Source organism: Rhinatrema bivittatum, unplaced genomic scaffold, assembly GCF_901001135.1.
Source record: "Rhinatrema bivittatum unplaced genomic scaffold, aRhiBiv1.1, whole genome shotgun sequence".
Taxonomy (NCBI): Eukaryota; Metazoa; Chordata; class Amphibia; order Gymnophiona; family Rhinatrematidae; genus Rhinatrema; species Rhinatrema bivittatum.
In genome coordinates, this window is record NW_021821488.1 from 1,718,834 (window position 1) to 1,738,001 (window position 19,168).

Consider the following 19,168-nt stretch of genomic DNA (forward strand, 5'->3'; position numbering starts at 1 on the left):
ATGACGCTCCAAACCCCACTCTTCCATTCCCCCATAAATTTCTGGATGCATTTGGAAGGTGAGTATTCCATGGGTCAATGCTCATCTCTTGCATTGCTTCCTATCAACTGTACATGACCCAGTAAAACAGGGCCCTGTTTACAAAGATTCAGGAATTTGCTGAAGCCTTACCTCTACAATTCCAGGATCAACTTCATGCCCTAGCACAAAAAGGTCTAGATGCTGGCAAACATGAAGTATGGTCGGCATACGACATCTTCGACACTGCCTCCAGAGTATCAGCGGCAGGTATTAGTGCGAGACGATGGGCTTGGCTAAAGTCTTCAGACCTCAGACCAGAGGTACAGGACAGGTTAGCTGACTTGCCCTGTGCGGGGGATAATCTTTTTGGAGAAAAGATTCAAGAAGCGGTGGTGCAGCTCAAGGACCACCAAGAGACTCTGCGCCAGCTCTTCTTTCTGATCTCTCTTCCTCTTCCAAAAGATCTTTTAGGAGAGACTCCAAGAGACAGATCTACCGGCAAAGGAGATACTATCCCCCGGCGTCCAGGGGTCGGCCTTCTAAGCCTTACCAAAAAGGCCAATCCAAGCAACCTCGAGTACAGGTCACAGCCAGCTCCCCAGCCAGGTCCAGCGTCTGGCTTTTGACTCCTTCTTAGAGAGCAGTACCCAGCCTCCACTTCCGGCTATTCCTGTCAGAGGCCGATTGTGCCACTTCTCCAAACTATGGCACACAGTCACCACAGATCAGTGGGTACTGTATGCAAACATTGTGGAAACACAGATCATTTCAACCTATGCAGCTCTGTCTGGAAAATTTAGTTTTATTGATCAAAATGTTAATTGTATTTTTATTCTAACTTTATTTTATTTTTGTAATTATTTTATTTTTATATATTCTATTTAATTGAATTTTTTATTTTTACTTTTATTACTGTAAACCACTTTGGTCAATTTTGCATTGGTAAAACGGTATATAAATGTTAAATAAATATTGAGATTTATGCAGACCCCTATTATGTCATGTAAGACTCAGTATAAACAGTATGCTAGGCTATGATGGGTAAGATCTCTTGGGAATATTATTAGAATATTTTGCAGGGGACAACCTAAGACAGCCGGATACGGGCCGAGACTTTTTGTGAAGGATCTCTAGGCAAGAATCCTTCAAGAAGGGAATGTATATAATTGTATATGCTGCAAACCTGAAAGACACTGAACTGTTGGACTTTGCACGTTGATCATGATAAAGAATGATACAAGCTGGAACCAGAAGAGCTGCCCTATACACATTAACCTGAGCTGAAGTGAGGAAAGTTGTATGTATACAGAAACCTGAGTTGAAAGCTGTGATTGGAGGACTGTTGAAACCAGCCAAGGCGTGGACAGTGAAAAACAAAGAGACTGTAGAGATAGGTTACATATAAGAAAAGGCTATGTGAAGATCAAACTGAGTAGGTTTGAGACTTGCCCTGTTGTGTTGGCAAAATCTGCTACTCCCAAGAGATTGTATTACTTGCCTTTCTTGTTATTATAAAGATTTTGTTTCACAGATATGTTTGGGTCGGTATTGAATGAGCACGTACCGAACATATGTACTATGCTTCAGAGTACAGAATGTTGCACTGTAGTGGTTAATCGTTCAGAGATTGTGAAGAATGCCATGGAAAAAATCCAAAACTTGGCGAGATTAAAGGTAGAAGATTTTCAGGGTGGTTTAGATATTAATTGGTGGTCCATGGTTACTTCGTGGTTTGCAGGTTTAGGTTCTGGCCTAAAGGGCTTTGTAAGTTTTTCCATTGGATTAGGTGGACTTTTGTTGCTTGGCTGTTTGTGTACACCATGTATATGTTCATTTATTTCGCAATATCAACATCATTTAACTTCATCAGTGTCACTTGGTAAAGTGTACTCACTGTAGTAACTCAGGGTTACCATCTCAACTTTCTCTCTGTTCCACTGGATTATCCAGCTCGGCTGACGTGGGGAACATCCGACCTCTCATCACTCCTGGAGCAGGAGGTCTCCCTCCTCCTCCAGTTCCGAGCAATAGAGCCAGTGCCCCTCTCCCAACAGGGGCAAAGGTTCTATTCTCGGTATTTCCTGATACCAAAAAAGTCAGGTGGTGTTCGGCCAATACTGGATCTTCGCACCTTAAACAAATACCTACACAGAGAAAGATGGTGACCTTGGGTTCTCTTCTTCCCCTTCTCCAAAGGGAAGACTGGCTCTGCTCGCTAGACCTCCAGGACGCCTACACACACATTTCAATTACTCCGTCACATCGCAGATTCCTGCGGTTCCTAGTAGGCCCAAAACACTTCCAATATCAAGTTTTACCGTTCGGCCTAGCATCTGCCCCACGAGTCTTCACTAAGTGTCTCGTAGTGGTAGCTGCCTTTCTCAGGAGTCAAAGTGTCCACGTCTACCCCTATCTTGATGATTGGTTGATCAGGGCTCCCACTCAGCAAATTGCATTGACGTCCCTATGTCTCACGTGGCATACCCTGATCTCCCTAGGGTTTCTCATAAACTATCCAAAATCCAGGCTAGTTCCTTCTCAAACCCTATCCTTCATAGGGGCCGACTTGGACACTCTAAAAACGAAAGCCTTCCTTCCTCAGGATCGAGCTCTCAGTCTCGCTTCTCTGGCCCATCGACTGCAGTCTCAACAACACTCAACTGCACGTCACTTTCTGATCTTACTGGGTCATATGGCCTCCTCGGTGCATGTCACTCCCATGGCCCACCTGGCCATGAGAGTAATGCAATGGACTCTAAAATTGCAGTGGATTCAGTCTTCTCAGCCAGTGTCCACCATTGTCCAAATCACCAACCAGCTCCACTTATCGCTGGCTTGGTGGATTAACCAATCCAATCTTCTTCAAGGCCTTCCATTTCAGGCTCCAGAACCTCAAATAACCTTGACAACAGATGCCTCCAGCCTCTGCTGGGGTACACATGTTGCAAACCTGCAAACTCAGGGCATTTGGTCTCCAGAGGAAGCCAAACACCAAATAAATTTCCTGGAGCTTCGTGCAATCAGATATGCTCTCAAGGCTTTTCAGGATCACCTTTCCAACCAGATCATCCTGATTCAAACAGACAACCAGGTGGCCATGTGGTACATCAACAAGCAAAGGGGAATGGGCTCCTACCTCCTGTGTCAGGAAGCTGCACAGATATGGGCGGAAGCCCTTTCCCATTCGATGTACCTCAGGGCCACCTACTTGCCGGGAGTGGACAATGTGTGGGCAGACAAGCTGAGTTGCACTTTTTAACCGCCCGAGTGGTCCCTCAACCCCACTGTAGCAGACTCAATATTCCAATGTTGGGGTTACCCTCACATAGACCTCTTTGCGTCAATTCACATCCGCAAAGTAGGGAACTTCTGCTCTCTCACTCGCAGCCAACACCTCCAGCCAAGAGACACTTTCTCCCTCTCATGGGCCAGCGGTTTCCTTTATGTGCACCCTCCACTTCCACTCATTTTAAAGACTCTCGTGAAGTTGCGAAGGGACAAGGGGCTAATGATTCTGATAGCCCCTCATTGGCCACGCAAGGTCTGGTTTCCAATTCTCCATGACCTCTCAGTACACCGGCACATTCCTTTGGGGAAGGACCCGCTTCTGATCACTCAGAACAATGGCTTCCTTCATCACCCCAACCTCCAGGCCCTCTCCCTGGCTGCCTGGATGTTGAAAGGTTAATACGTCAACCTCTTAACCTTTCAGAGCTGGTTTCCCGTGTCCTAGTAGCTTCATGAAAGCCTTCCATGAGGCAGTCTTACCATTATAAGTGGAACAGGTTTATGGTGAGGTGTACTTCCATGTCCATCGATCCCTTCACGTGTTCCACACCGAAGTTTCTGGACTATCTCTGGCACCTGTCAGTCAGGCCTCAAAACTTCTTCTATCAGGGTACATGTCAGTGCGGTAGCTGCCTTCCATAAAGGTGTCGGGGATGTACCTATTTCAGTACAACGCCTTGTATAACACACTTTTTGAAGGGCTTGCTCCACCTTAAACCTCCACTGCGCCCTCCGGCCCCTTCCTGGGACCTCAACATGGTTTTGGGGCGGCTCATGAAACCGCCGTTTGAGCCTCTCCAATCCTGTGATCTCTGCTATCTCACCTGGAAAGTGATTTTTCTTTTGGCGATCACATCCCTTCGCAGAGTTAGTGAGTTACAGGCCTTGGTCACCTACCTGCCTTACACTAAACTTCTGCATGACAGGGTAGTACTCCGCACACACCCTAAGATTTTGCCTAAGGTAGTATTGGAGTTTCATATCAATCAATCCATTATACTACCCACCTTCTTTCCCAGGCCCCATTCAAATCCAGGAGAACAGGCTCTGCATACCCTTGACTGTAAACATGCTCTAGCATTCTATCTAGACCTTACAGATGCCCACAGGAAATACACTCAATTGTTTGTTTCCTTTGATCCCATCAAATTGGGTAAACCTGTGGGTAAGCAGACTCTCTCCTCCTGGTTAGTGGACTGTATTTCTTTTTGCTATCCGCAGGCAGGCATTCCGCTTCAAGACCGTGTCAAGGCAACTCTATCAGGGCCATGGCAACATCAGTAGCGCACCTACGCTCTGTGCCACTTGCTGACATCTGTAAGGCTGCTACCTGGAGCTCTCTCCACACCTTCGCAGCCCAATATTTAGACAAGGCTGGCAGTCAAGATTCCATCTTCGACCAGTCTGTGCTACGCAACTTATTTGCGAACTGAGGTACCAACATCCTTCCGCCAACCCGTTAGGGTTCAGGATGCCCTTTACCAAATTCCACCCCAGTTCTTGTGCCTGTTGCACGTATTTGGGTACATTTGGTGCATTGCTCGGGCATCCTCAGCTCGGTACTCACCCATATGTGAGGACTACCATCCTGCTTGTCCTGTGAGAAAGCAGAGTTGCTTACCTATAACAGGTGTTCTCACAGGACAGCAGGATGTTAGTCCTCACGAAACCTGCCCACCATCCCGCGGAGTTGGGTTTGTTTACGTTTCTTATTTTATTTTTGCATGTACTTTTTACTATAAGACAAGACTGAAGGGGGATCCCTGCTGGCTGCAGGGTTAGTGCTATGCTGGGCATGCCCAGTAGGTGCCAGTCAAAGTTCTAGAAATTTTGACAAGTGTTCCGTGATTGGGCTCCATCCTGATGATGTCACCCATATGTGAGGACTAACATCCTGCTGTTCTGTGAGAACACCTGTTACAAGTAAGCAACTCTGCTTTTTAAGTCCCATTTTGGTGCCGTTTTTCATTGCTTTTAAAGGGACAGTCTGGTGATCCCCACAACACAGCATGGCATTGGTCTCTTGAAAAGCAACAATGGCTGCTAAAGGCTGCAAGAAGCTCTGGTCCTAAAATACAAAAAGAATTGGATAACCAAAGACACAGAATTGGTAATTAATAAAAATACTACACCCCCAGGAAGAAGCAAATAGCTTAACGGATTGGATGCTTATGAAGCATCTAGTTACATAGAAACATAGAAATAACGGCAGAAAAGGACCAAATGATCTCCCCAGCCTGCCCATGCCAGCATTTGCTGCACTGTGCAGGTTACCCTCATGCTCATCAGTTTCCCAGACCGTAAAAGTTAGGGCCCTTGGATGCTGTTTGAATCCAATTTCCCTGAAGCACCACCACGGAAGCAGAGAGCAGTGCTGGAGCTGCCTGAAAAGCATCAGGCTTAGTGATTAAGGTTAGTAAAAGCTGCATCAGAATGTTACCCACATGTTTATTTGTTCCCCAAACCATAAAAGTCAGGGCCCTAGGACTGCTGCCTGAATCCAGTTCCCTTTTTCTCACTGCCGTTGAAGCAGAGAGCAATGATGGAGTTGCATTAAGCCTTGATACTGTTATTTGTTAAGGGTAGCAATTGCTACACCAGCAAGTTACCTCCAGTTACCTCCATGCACTCTTTTCTTTATTTCCATCCTCTAGCCTTTAGGGATCCACAGTGTTTATCCCACACCCCTTTGAATTCCTTCACTGTTTTCGTCTTCACCACCTCCTCCGGAAGGGCATTTCCAGGCATTCACCACCTGACATTTCCTGACATTGATTCTGAGTCATCCTCCTTGGAGTTTTATTTCATGACCCCTAGTTCTATTGATTTCTTTCCAACAAAAAAGGTTTGACAATTATACATCATTTAAAATCTTTCAGGTATCTGAAGATCTGTATCATATATCCCCTGCACCTCCTCTCTTCCAGGGTATACATATTCATATACTTCAGCCTGTCCTCATAAGTCATTCAATGCTGACCCCTCACCATTTTGGTCGCTCTTTGGACCGCCTCTATCTTGTCTTTATCCTTTTTGAGATATGGGCACCAGTACTGAATGTAGTAATCCAGGTGAGGCCTCACCAAAGCCCTTTACGAGAGCATTATCACCTCTTTTTGTTACTGGTTATTCCTCTCTCTATGCAGCCCAGCATTCATCTGGCTTTAGCTATCGCCGCATGAAATTGCTTCACAGCCTTCAAATCATTAGACACTTTCACACCAAGGTCCTTCTCCCAGTCCGTGCGCATTAGTCTTTTACCGCCCATCGCATACAGCTCTTTTGGATTGCCGCACCCCAGATAAGAGCTGTAGCCAGGCAATTCGGCACCTATGGCCAAGTGAAAAATTGCACCCTACCCATTACACAACACATGACACCATGAATTGGGAGACTCTATTCCTTATTTGTACAGCAATGCCCATGGCCACTGCAAGGATATTAGGTGCCCTAGGAAAACATTTTAGCCTCATACCCCCTACCACATCACACCCTCCTCACACACAATTAAAAATTATGCCTTTATAATAGATTTTACATGAAAAAGAACATTAAAAGCACAGTCTTCTGTGGCAAAAATATCACTCACAACATGTATATTTACATGCATTGCTGAGGAGCCAATCAGAAAACCTTGCAAAAAAGCAAGTGATACTTGGAACCTACCGTATTTTTCGCTCCATAAGACGCACTTTTTTTCCCCCAAAAGTGGGGGGAAAATGTATGTGCGTCTTATGGAGCGAATATAAAAAAACAAACAAAAATCTAACAACCCCCCCCCCCTGACTCCCCCAACACCTGCCGACTTAATTTACTGCAACTCCCCACCTTCCTGACCCCCCCAAGACCTGCCAAATGTCCCTGGTGGTCCAGCGGGGGTCCAGGAGCGGTCCGGGAACGATCTCCTGGGCTTCGGCTGTCGGCTGCCAGTAAACAAAATGGCGCCGACGGCCCTTTGCCCTCACTATTGTCACTGAGACCGACCAATAGCAGCGGTCGGTCCCAGTGACATAGTGAGGGCAAAGGGCCGTCGGCGCCATTTTGATTACTGGCAGCCGACGGCCCACGCTCAGGAGATTGTTCCCAGACCGCTCCTGGACCCCCGCTGGACCACTAGGGACGTTTGGCAGGTCTTTGGGGGGGTCAGGAGGGTGGGGGGTTGCAGTAAATTAAGTCAGCAGGTCTTGGGGGGGTCAGGAGGGTGGGGGTTGTTAATTTAAAGGGTTGGGATGGGGTTTTTTTTTGGGGGGGGGGGAGGGGTTCCCAGAGAAAGAAACGTTTTCTGATCTGGGGAGTGGACCGAAATGGCCCTCCCCAGACCCGAAAACAAAATAGGGAGAAAAAAAAAAGCTATGCACTCCCCTAATTTGCTCCATAAGACGCCCAGACGCAGAGCTGGTTTAGCACAATTTTTTTTTTTTTTTAATTTTCCCCCTCTGAATCCTAGGTGCGTCTTATGGTCAGGTGCGTCTTATGGAGCGAAAAATACGGTATATGATATTAGGCCTAGTGTTATGCATCTTGGGCACGGGCATGACCCCGGGGAGCCACTCAATCAGCAACAACCCTACCTATGAAAGTTAATATTATAAATATTACACCAGGCTTAAAATAGTAATAAACCCCCTATTAGGAACATAAGAACATGCCATACTGGGTCAGACCAAGGGTCCATCAAGCCCAGTATCCTGTTTCCAATCGTGGCCAATCCAGGCCATAAGAACCTGGCAAGTACCCAAAAACTAAGTCTATTCCATGTTACAGTTGCTAGTAATAGCAGTGGTTATTATCTAAGTCAACTTAATTAACAGCAGGTAATGGACTTCTCCTCCAAGAACTTATCCAAACCTTTTTTAAACACAGCTTTACTAACTGCACTAACCACATCCTCTGGCAACAAATTCCAGAGTTTAATTGTGCGTTGAGTGAAAAAGAACTTTCTCCGATTAGTTTTAAATGTGCCACATGCTAACTTCATGGAGTGCCCCCTAGTCTTTCTATTATCCGAAAGAGTAAAAAACCGATTCACATCTACCCGTTCTAGACCTCTCATGATTTTAAACACCTCTATCATATCCCCCCTCAGCTGTCTCTTCTCCAAGCTGAAAAGTCCTAACCTCTTTAGTCTTTCCTCTCAGGGGAGTTGTTCCATTCCCCTTATCATTTTGGTAGCCCTTCTCTGTACCTTCTCCATCGCAATTATATCTTTTTTGAGATGCGGCGACCATAATTGTACACAGTATTCAAGGTACGGTCTCACCATGGAGCGATACAGAGGCATTATGACATTTTCCGTTTTATTCACCATTCCCTTTCTAATAATTCCCAACATTCTGTTTGCTTTTTTGACTGCCGCAGCACACTGAACAGACGATTTCAATGTGTTATCCACTATGACGCCTAGATCTCTTTCTTGGGTAGTAGCACCTAATGTGGAATCTAACATTGTGTAACTATAGCATGGGTTATTTTTCCCTATATGCATCACCTTGCACTTATCCACATTAAATTTCATCTGCCATTTTGATGCCCAATTTTCCAGCCTCACAACGTCTTCCTGCAATTTATCACAATCTGCTCTTGATTTAATACTCTGAACAGTTTTGTATCATCTGCAAATTTAATTACTTCACTTGTCGTATTTCTTTCCAGATCATTTATAAATATATTGAAAAGTAAGGGTCCCAATACAGATCCCTGAGGCACTCCACTGCCCATTCCCTTCCACTGAGAAAATTGTCCATTTAATCCTACCCTCGGTTTCCTGTCTTTTAGCCAGTTTTTAATCCACGAAAGGACATTGCCACCTATCCCATGACTTTTTATTTTTCCTAGAAGCCTCTCATGAGGAACTTTGTCAAATGCCTTCTGAAAATCCAAGTACACTACATCTACCGGTTCACCTTTATCCACATGTTTATTAACTCCTTCAAAAAAGTGAAGCAGATTTGTGAGGCAAGACTCGCCTTGGGTAAAGCCATGCTGACTTTGTTCCATTAAACCATGTCTTTCTATATGTTCTGTGATTTTGATGTTTAGAACACTTTCCACTATTTTTCCTGGCACTGATGTCAGGCTAACCGGTCTGTAGTTTCCCGGATCGCCCCTGGAGCCCTTTTTAAATATGGGGGTTACATTAGCTATCCTCCAGTCTTCAGGTACAATGGATGATTTTAATGATATGTTACATATTTTTACAAATAGGTCTGAAATTTCATTTTTTAGTTCCTTCAGAACTCTGGGATGTATACCATCCGGTCCAGGTGATTTACTACTCTTAAGTTTGTCAATCAGGTCTACCACATCTTCTAGGTTCACCATGATTTGGTTCAGTCCATCTGAATCATTACCCATGAAAACCTTCTCCAGTAGGGGTACCTCCCCAACATCCTCTTCAGTAAACACCGAAGCAAAGAAATCATTTAATCTTTCCGCGATGGCCTTATCTTCTCTAAGTGCCCCTTTAATCCCTCGATCATCTAACGGTCCAACGGACTTCCAGAACAATCCAAGCTGTTATAGATTCCTACGTAGAAACTACACACTAAGGGGTAGATTTTATAATTTAGTGCGAACGCATACTTTTGTTCGTGCATCAGGCACGAACAAGAGTACGCGGGATTTCAATAGATACGCGCGTATCCATTAAAATCCGGGATCGGCGCGCGCAAGGCTGCCAATTTTGGGCAGCCTGCACGCGCCGAGCCGCGCAGCCTGCCTCCGTTCCCTCCGAGGCCACTCCGAAATTGGAGCGGCCTCTGAGGGAACTTTCTTTCGCCTTCCCCTCCCTTCCCCTCCCTAACCCACCCCCCGGCCCTATCTAAACCCCTCCCTACCTTTATTGCCGGATTTATGCCTGCCGGAGGCAGATGTGAATCTGCGCGCGCCAGCGGGCTGCTGGCGCGCCATCACCCAACCCGGGGGCTGTTCCGGAGGGCGCGGCCACGCCCCCGGAATGCCCCCGGGCCGAAAGCACGCCCGTGGCGCTGCCCCTGAAACGTCATGTTGCCCGCGCCATGCCCCCGAAATGCCACGTCGCAACCGCCACGCCCCCACCACGCCCCCGGCGTGCCTCTCCATGCAAGCCTCGGGACTTACGCGCGTCCCGGGGCTTGCGCGTGCCGCCGAGCCTATGCAAAACACAGATAGACCCTCAAATACAAAGAGATCATACAGTGTAAACAGAAATGTACAAAAACTGAACTGGAAACCAAAACGAGTCAGACTTTGTGTGCAGTGCAACAATGGAAATACAGAACCTCATAAAAGCATCAAACAATAAAATCAAGAAATATAAAGGAAGTTTGATTACCGTAAACGGTGTTTCCGTAGATAGGATGAATTAGCCATGCTGTCATGGGATCTGTCGGTCAGGTCCGGGAGGTGGAGCTTGTCAAAGCAGAGATCAGAGCTTTGGTCTCTGCGGCTGCGCGTGTGTTCGCCATGTGCGCAGCAGTCTTGTGCGCCGATACTTCTTCAGGCGCGGATATGTTATGCGCCGTTGTTTTATGCGCAGAAGGCATCTTAGGCGCAGAAGTTCTAGGCGCCGAGATTTTTGTCGCCAGTGTCTCCTGCGCCGACAATTCAGGCTCTATGGATTGTTTAAAATCCGATGGCCTTTGCCGGCTCGCCAAGTCCTTACCTCCAAGATTGGAGGATTGAGGATCCCACGATGATGCCCTCTTTTGAGGGAGCTGGTAAGATTGCAGGGCCATTTCACGAATGAGCCTCCGATGGCTCTGGTGAGGCAAAAAGTTCCTGAAGCCTGTAGGCCCGTTGTTTCAGGGCTCTTGGAGACATCCTCGAACAAAATTCACAATCTTCACGATTGTGATCTGGCCCCAGGCATCGGTAACATTGGTCATGGCCATCCGTGACCAACATTACCTTGTCACAATTACATGGTTTAAACCCCGATTTTGACATGTCTTATTTTATTAACGCTGAGGAGAAGAACAGCTCCGTGTGCGATCCCGCGCGTGGAAAGAACAGACTGAGGAGATTCCGTTACTTTCCTGCGCGGGAACACACGCGCAGCCACAGAGAGCAAAGCTCTGATCTCTGTTTTGACAAGCTCTGCCTCCCGGACCTGATTGACAGATCCCATGACAGCATGGCTAATTCAGCCCTGCTATTGACGGGAAAACTATCAATCATAATAGTTAACTATACTAATACAAAAAATAAATATTTCAAAACATCCAATAATTAGAAACGCATCTAAAAATATTCTAAATGGCAATATAATATTCGAAATTATTGGATACATCAAATAACACTCAATAAATTAAAACTAATTAGGAAATTTTAAAAAATCCCCCACTTTCCATACCAGTATGTTACGATTCTATCCACGGCCAGAGCCGCGGGTAGCCTCTCACCTCTGTTTTTACCTCCTTCTTATGCGGCGTGGAGGCCGTCGACGTCTGTACTGTGCAGTGGGAGGAAGCTGCCGCTGTGCCTTCTATAGGGCTGTTGCCGCCGTCCTCTCCTCCCATGCGGCTGGAGCCGCTCAGGTACTGCCCTTGCAGTCAGGAGGCCGCCGAAGACGTTTCCACATGGCCCGGAGGCCACCAACATTTCTGCTGCTGCGGCAAGGTGCTGCTCTGCTCCTCCATGCGGCCTGGAGGCCGCCGACGTCATCTTCTTTCCTGTGGCATGGAGCCGCCCTCAGCCTCATCTTTGCGGCCGGAATGCCGCCGCTCACGTCGGGGGCATGTTCTGCGGCCTAGCATTGCTCCTGCTTCACTCAGTGGCAGGGATGCCGCTCTCCAGGGTCCTGTCCTAGGCACGAGGCTGCACCTCTCTTCTATTCTTAAAGGGCCAGCGTGGGAGTGGTCCCATGGCCCCACCTGATGACGTCTTTGTGGGTGTGTCTTCAGCCCTATAAGAAGGGCCTGTCTTCATTGCTTCGGTGCCTTCACAAGGAGGCAATCCTCCTTAGGACTTCTCTGCATTCCAGCTTCTGCTAGGCATTCCGTTCCATGTTGGAATTCCATGTCTTCGTCTTCACCTAGGTCTCTCATCGGATCCCATGTCTTCATCTGTCCAGTTCCTGATGTTCCGATGTCCTTCTCTTCTAATCTCCTGATGTTCTAGATGTTTCGTCCTTCAGATCCCCTGAAGTCTAGATGTCCTGCTCTCCTGATGTCTTCGCGTCCAGATGACCTCTTATCCAGATGCTTCTTTCCTCAGCAGCGCAAGCCTCCAGAAGATCCTGGCTTTTAATGTTCCTTGCACCGAGTCCCGTCTCAGTGTTCCTTGCTCAGAGGTCCCGTCTCTGAGTTCCTTGCTCCGAGTGCCGTCGCCGAGCTTCTACTCCGAATCATGAATCCTGTCCGGGTCTTCGGTGTCCCTTGCGTCTGTCTCCGTCTGTGACTAAGAACACTGCTTAAACCTGTTCCAGTTCAGCGTGGTCCATGCCTTGCCTTGATTGCCTCTGGAGGGCGCACCTTGGTGCAGGCCTCGCCGGAGTCTTCGTCTTGTAACCTCCAAGCAACCTGAGTCGGGAACCACCAGTGTGGTCTATGACCTGCCTTGACTGGCTGTGTAGGGTGAGTGGTGTGGCAGCACCTATTCAGAATTCATGATCTTGTGACTTTGTCAGAGTCCTTCAAGTATCCTGAGCCTCGTCTCATCCTTCAAGTATCCTGACTCTTTGTCTGAACCTGTTTGTTCCAGCCCTCAGTCTCTGTTCATCCTGTCGCATCTGCTGTTCCCGTACGACAGGTCCGAAAGGGCTATCGAGTGGCCGGAGGGCTACTCCAGAGACCAACATTGCTTTGTTGGGTCTCTCTGATGCGTTCAGGTACGGCAGAGGCTAGGGGCCCTTCTCTCTAGCCTTTCCGCCCGTGCTTGGGCACTCCTTTCCTGCCTTGGCGCTTTCCCGGAGCTCCTTTGTGGTCGCATCATGGCCCAAGGGTACACATTCTCTTCCAAAATGGGATCACTTCCAGCGTTCCCCGTAACACTGTAAATTTTGATTTCCAGATGCCCTGAGATTGTTGTGGATTTAAAAGGGGGCAGGGGTTGTTGCACACAAACTTTCTCCTCTCTCTCAAATGCTCAATGATACATACACACATAAACGCAATCATATACACACATGCATACAGACTCTTTCATATGCTCAGTCATACAGGCACACACACACTCTCTCTCTCACACGCTGAGTCATATATTTGCGTAAATTGTTATTGTCATTGAGTAAATAATTGTTATTGTCACTGAGTTACTTTCTGCTTTGTCTTCTTCTTCCCCCAGTTCCATCACCTCTGTTTCATTGTAACTTTGCCTGCCTTTGCTATGTTAAAGTTTAAAGTTATTGTACCCCAGTTCCTTGAAAACCGACATGATATGATTGTATCATGAATGCCGGTATAAAAAAGCACTAAATAAATAAATAAAATATATACACACACATGCTCTCTCTCATGCTCAATCATACAAACACACGCTTTGACTCTCATGCTCAGTCATACACACGTACATACTATTTCTCATGATCAGTCATACATACATAGACACACACATACTGACTCATGCTTAATTATATATATATATACACACACACGCCATCTCATGCTCAGTCATAAACACACACATGCTCTGGCTCTCCTGCTGTTTCACGTTTCCCCCCCTGGAAGACAAGGAGCAGCAGCATCCTTCTTCTTCAGCCTGGGCAGCCACTAGACTTTTCCTTTGTGCTGCTAAACTCTGGGCCTTGCTGCTTCGACTTCTGACTGTGACGAGGGGCAGGGGGAGTGGAGGTTGATGCTGCTTCTTTCTCCTGCGTGTCCTGCTCCTAACTGCATGCAGAGGGGGTGTGGAGATGCAGACTTTTCTTGCAGCTATGCAGACCGTGCTCCTTCTGACTGTTCAGGTGAGAAAGGGGGGGGGGGGGGTGTTTTGAGAAGCCAATGCTGCTTCTTTTGGCTCTGCGGCCATGCTTCTTATGACTGCCGGGGTGGGGGTAGAGGAGAGGGGAGTGGAATGGAAGGGAGGTCAGATCTACTGCTAGTGTGCCTCCACAGCCACATTTTATCTGACTGCTAGGACAAGGGATGTGGAGGTCCGATGCTGTTTGTTGCAATTCCATGGACTGTACCTTCTGACTGCAGGGGGCAGGAGAGAGGCCGATGTTTCCCTCTGTCAACCAGTCCAGAGTTCTGCAGGAGGAGCTCCAAAGCTTCTTTTGAGCTGGGTGGCAGCACTGGTGATTTTTTTTATTTTAATTTGGACAATCCCCTTTCAGGGACAGCCCTGATGATAAACAGAACTCCAGAAGGAGGCACAGCAGTTCGGGTAGCAGATGGAGGAAAGAGAAATGCACCCCCCCCCCCCCCCCCCCCCGGTAGATGGCACCTATGGCTTGAGGACATATCGGCCATAGGCTAACTATGGCTCTGCCTGAACTAGAACAATCATGTGTTTTCCCCAAGTTGTAAAGAAGAGAAATATCTCATTTTGTACAGTTAGAGGATGTTAGAGGACCCAGGATGAACTCAAGGAATTATTGCGGCAATTTTCAAAGGGTTTAGGTTTTGTGGGCATTAAAAAAAAAACTGAATGCTAATAGCCAATAAGAGAAAGATTTTTAGTCTTTTTTTTAATAAGATATTTTATAATTGGAGCAGTGTTTACCAGACAATGCAGAGGAAATGCCAGCTCAGCTCTTCTGAGCCATCGCACTTAGTTAAATACATCACTATCTCTAACATACGAATAAGTTAGTTTGTTTACTTAATATTTTCCTAATTGGTTGGCATTATAATTTTATCTCATATTTGCTAATAAGACTGGATTCTTGTAGATCATATGATTTCTTGTAAATTGAGACCAAAAGGCAGACCTTTAATTAGCTTTTTTGTATTTCAGCAGCCATGGCTATTCCTGCAAGTTTGATTAGTGCTCTCTCACTGCTGTAATTATCTTTATGTCTTCACCACTAGCAAACTTCTCTGGTTTCATAGAAAAACCTTCTCAAAGCACCTAACTGTAAGAGTTAGGTCCCTAAACTGGCAACTTTGAAAATTAACTAAATTTAGCTCCCTGAAAAGTGGGCGGAGCAAATGGAGGAGGTAAGTTAAGCACTTAGGGCTTGACTTTAAAAAACATTTACATGGTAAAACTGGGTTTTACTTGAGTAAATGCACTTTTCTTGAGTAAGTGGGCTTTTGAAAATTGCTACAATATATTCCATTGAATTGTCTGTAGGATTTAGTCGCATAAGTGCACTTTACTCGAGTAAATGGCTTTTGAAAATTGGTACGATAGTATGTTGCATTTACATGCGTACCTCCTTTGAAAAGTACCTACTATAGTACCAAATCTAGGAAAAAAAAATCAGTCAGTGTTTATACTGTAATCCACTTATTGTGGTTTTAAATTAGGAAAGGTGGGCTATAAAATATTTTTAATTAAATTTAATTTTCAGTCAAAAACCTAGGGCCCTAAGTTTGACTGAAAACTTTCCTGAAGTCAATATCCATCTAACTTCAAACAAGCATTTTATAAAGAGACGGGAGAATAGGAAATATTTAGAAACAGGCAGAAGAACACCGGCACACAGCATTTAGGATTGTACAGTAGAGTGGTCCATGAACTCTACATCACTATAAACATAATTGTAACACTATGAATAGTGAATTTTACCCGTGAACAGTACCTTACTAGTACATTTGGTCATGACCTACTCCACTAAACAATTGATTGTCCTTAATGATATATTGTAACTGAACCTTTAGCGGCACCTGTTAGAATGTATTACTGTACGCCCTCACCTACATTCATTTACGTGCCCTCATGTAAACCGTTGCGATGGTATATAACTTAGCGACGGTATAGGAAAGATTTTAAATAAATAAATAAATTCATTTAAATGTTTAGTTTTGAATATTGACCTCCTTAACCTTAGGCATCTGAAGTACAAAGATCAGACGCTCAGCTTTCTTTGAATATAATTCTGAAATTTTTCTCTTTCATTTGCTCAATTTTTTTTTTTTTCTGCAGTGTATCAACCTCAGGATGTGGAGGAATACTTCCGAAATCTGGTAAAGAAAATCAACGAAGAATGCGAAGATATTCTGCCGGTAACTTGCTTTTTTTTCAGGAAGTCTTTAGTTCAAAACGAATCCAAAGAAGTTCTTCAACTCTGCAGTTCAGTTGAAAGTGAAATGAGCTCTCTGTGCTGTGCTATTATTCTCATGCACCTCACAAAATCAGCAAGTAATAAATATTGTTCTGTTTATGGATGTGGATGAGCATCATCTCTTTATATATTCTAAAGTTTTTTTTATATATAGTACTTCATATTGAAATGCCTCTTAAAAAAAAAATCTGTTTACATAGAAATTTCCATTCTAGAGCCAGGTGTCACATAACAGTTTAAAGTTAGCTGAAAAATGCTAATTTGAAAAAAAGCTGTGTGACTGATAAAGGGTTCAGGCTGCTGTCAGAAGGGTTCAAGGTGCTGTCTGCCATAATCACAGTTAATCCTCAAATTCCAGCATCACAATTCTGCTTCCTGTTTCACTCTGCTGCTAAGTAGGAAGTAGAAGCAGAATGTTGGAAGTTGCGGCCAGCCATGGCTGTGATTAAGAACATAAGAAAATGCCATACTGGGTCAGACCAAGGGTCCATCAAGCCCAGCATCCTGTTTCCAACAGTGGCCAATCCAGGCCATAAGAACCTGGCAAGTACCCAAAAACTAAGTCTATTCCATGTAACCATTGCTAATGGCAGTGGCTATTCTCTAAGTGAACTTAATAGCAGGTAATGGACTTCTCCTCCAAGAACTTATCCAATCCTTTTTTAAACACAGCTATACTAACTGCACTAACCACATCTTCTGGCAACAAATTCCAGAGTTTAATTGTGTGTTGAGTAAAAAAGAACTTTCTCCGATTAGTTTTAAATGTGCCCCATGCTAACTTCATGGCGTGCCCCCTAGTCTTTCTACTATCCGAAAGAGTAAATAACAGATTCATATCTACTCATTCTAGACCTCTCATGATTTTAAACACCTCTATCATATCCCCCCTCAGTCATCTCTTCTCCAAGCTGAAAAGTCCTAACCTCTTTCCCTGTACGTACCAGGATCAGTCCAGGACACCTGGGTTGTGACTCCGCACCAGTAGATTGAGACAGATTAAAACTTGTGGGCGGAGCCATATATGCCTTTGTGCCAGTCACAGCCCCTCAGTCTTACTTTGTCTCCAGTAGATGGTTCAGGTCCAGTCACAGCCCTGCCTGACCTGATTCGTGTGATTAGTCAGGTTTGATTTTTGGGCTAGTTTTGTTAGGCCTAATTGTTGTATACCAAATTGGGTTTTGTTTTAATTCTTAGTCCCGGGTGCCCTGCCTCCCAGGGGGGTTGAGAGGTCCTGAGGGGACTACCCTCCCCCGGTTGAGGCCGCTGCCAGGGTCGAGGACCCGGCTGGGCTAGTGGCAGCATCAGGGGTGACACCGGGGAGCCCGGTTCACTCACCCCTGCAGGAAATAGGGCTTTCAGAACCAGGGACAGCGTGTCTTTTTGTAAAAAAAAAAAAAAAAGTTTTACTTTTATTCTTGCGGCAGCGCAGTTGCGGCGGGAAGGCCTTCTGGTTCACCCTTACCTTGACGATTGGCTGATTCGGGCGAAGTCAGAGAGGCTGTGTCGGCAGGCGGTGGCCAGGGTGCTACAGCTCTTGCAGTCCCTGGGCTGGATGGTCAACTACAACAAGAGTCATCTGGAACCCACTCAGTCCTTGGAGTATCTTGGAGCCGTTTTCGATACGAAACGGGGCAGAGTGGTTCTCTCTCAGGAACGGATATGCAAACTACAGTCTCAGGTGCGGCGTCTTTTGTCTCTACACCGCCTGCGAGTCTGCGATTACTTGACGGTTCTGGGGTCTATGGCCTCCACGCTGGCGTTAGTCCCTTGGGCGTTCGCTCACCTGCGGCCGCTGCAGTCTTCATTGCTTTCCCGCTGGAAGCCGGTTTCAGAGGAGTTTTATCTTCCACTGCCTCTCGAGAGTCAAGCGCGCTCCAGCCTGAGCTGGTGGCTGGATTCCCAACATCTCTCCTGTGGAGTATCTCTTCTGGTTCCCAACTGGACGGTGGTGACCACGGATGCCAGTCTTTCCGGCTGGGGTGCAGTTTGCCAAGGGAAATCGGTTCAGGGTCTGTGGTCAGAGTCTCAGACCCGGTGGTCTATCAACCGCCTGGAGTCCAGGACGGTTCGTCTGGCATTGCAAGCCTTTCTACCCCTCGTACGAGGAAAGGAGGTTCGGGTATTGTCGGACAACGCTACCACCGTGGCTTACATCAATCGCCAGGGCGGGACGAGAAGCCCTCAAGTAGCGGAGGAAGCGCGTTCTTTGATGGTCTGGGCAGAGCGGCATCTCAGCGATCTCGCTGCGTCTCACATAGCAGGAGTCGACAATGTCCAGGCAGACTTCCTCAGCCGGCACCACCTGGATCCCGGAAAGTGGGAGCTGGCGGACGAGGCGTTTTTTTTTTCATTTTCAAGAGTTGGGGAACGCCCCACATGGACCTGATGGCCACGTGGCACAACGCAAAGGCTCCGAGATTTTACAGTCGACGCCGAGAAAGGGGAGCAGAGGGGGTCGACGCGTTGGCACTTCCCTGGCCGGCGGAGGTGCTTCTGTATGTGTTCCCACCGTGGCCCATGATCGGCAAGATCCTGCGGCGCATAGAATTGCACCCGTCCAACGTGATCATGGTAGCGCCGGAGTGGCCGTGCCGTCCGTGGTTTGCGGACCTGGTCCAGTTGTCGGGGGCGGCACCCCTTCGCCTACAGGGGTTTCCGGGGCTCCTTCATCAGGGCCCCGTCTGTTTGGAGGATGCGGATCACTTC

General features: G+C 46.6%; 1 protein-coding gene across 3 annotated transcripts in view; it reads left to right on the forward strand.

The window, feature by feature from the left end:
* Positions 1-19,168, forward strand: part of LOC115082694 (ubiquitin carboxyl-terminal hydrolase 47-like) — a 134,866-nt gene that overhangs the window by 21,981 nt on the left and 93,717 nt on the right. For all 3 annotated transcript variants that reach the window (XM_029586891.1, XM_029586889.1, XM_029586890.1), the window contains one exon: positions 16,321-16,400. In XM_029586891.1, coding sequence (XP_029442751.1) covers positions 16,321-16,400 — 80 coding nt within the window. The remainder of the gene's footprint in view (positions 1-16,320; positions 16,401-19,168) is intronic.